At 31.9% G+C, this 1,129-nt stretch overlaps 1 protein-coding gene across 1 annotated transcript; it reads left to right on the forward strand.

The window, feature by feature from the left end:
* Window positions 1-5: 5 nt before the first annotated feature.
* On the forward strand, window positions 6-926 carry JH06_5580 (hypothetical protein; the record flags this gene model as incomplete). The annotated part of the gene is made up of 5 exons (XM_014669221.1): window positions 6-483; window positions 514-603; window positions 635-706; window positions 736-813; window positions 844-926. The coding sequence occupies 5 exons, from the start codon at window positions 6-8 to the stop codon at window positions 924-926; spliced, it is 801 nt and encodes a 266-aa protein (XP_014524707.1).
* Window positions 927-1,129: the final 203 nt, after the last annotated feature.

The following is a 1,129-nucleotide window of genomic DNA, read 5'->3' on the forward strand; positions in this document are numbered from 1 at the left end:
ATGGAATGATTGAATATGAAGGACTATTCAAAGATGATGTTATTATTGATGTTAATGATGATATGAGAATGAAATGGATTGATGACTGTGAATTGATTGTTACTAGTTGTATTGAATCTCTGATTATTGATGATCATTTCAATCGACCTGATATATCATCATTGATATTGAACAATTCATTGATATCATTGAAACAAATTGAGATAGGAAATGATTGTTTTAAGAATGTGAATCGATTTGAGACTGATGGATTGAATGAATTGAAGAGTTTGGTTATTGGAAAGAACAGCTTCTGTCTTGATTGGGTTAATAGAGAAGGAAGCAAATGTTTGATAATGAATTGTGATCAATTGAGTGATACTCACGTTGGAGAGAATTCATTCAAGTATTATGAATCATTAGAATTGAAGACTCTTCCTTCTCTGATGTCCATTGAAATGGATGGTTTTGTATTTGAGTGGTGTCATAGGATAGTATTTGAGAGTATGAATGATTGAATGAATGATGAATGAGATCTTATTCGACTTCAATCTATCATTCTTGGATATCAGATTCTTGATGGTGATTTACATACTGCTGAATCAAATGAATTGATAATGAAGAGTACAAATGATGTTGATGATTGATTGATTAGATCTTCCTTCTCTATCTACATTCAAAGGAGATGGTAACAATTTCTTCTACATAGGCAAAGTGATATTGGAAAGTGATGATTGATGATTGTATCTGAACTAGACATTCCATCACTCACTGATGAAGGAATAATGATGGGCGACAATGTTTTTAGTAATGTGAAAGAATTAATCTGCTCAAGTATGATTAAATGAATTGATAATGATTAAGATGCTGATTCTCTCGATCGATTCATTCAACAAAAGACAAAGAATAATAATAAGGAACAAAATAAGAAATGTGTAATAATCTAATGAAGTCAATATACTTGTTAATTAGAATAAGGATTTGAATGTTTCAAGTACAAATTGGAAGCAGACAAACTGTCACAAACGTGAGCCTCCAACCCTGGATAGCTATAAAGGGAAGTGGTAGCAGACAAATCAGTCATGAAAAAGCCCATACCAAAAAGGCAAATAGCCATAAAGAAGCTCGAAAGGGCAAGCATTTTGATAAC

Source organism: Blastocystis sp. subtype 4 (genome assembly GCF_000743755.1).
Source record: "Blastocystis sp. subtype 4 strain WR1 chromosome Unknown seqid_0874, whole genome shotgun sequence".
NCBI classification, from domain to species: Eukaryota; class Bigyra; order Opalinata; family Blastocystidae; genus Blastocystis; species Blastocystis sp. subtype 4.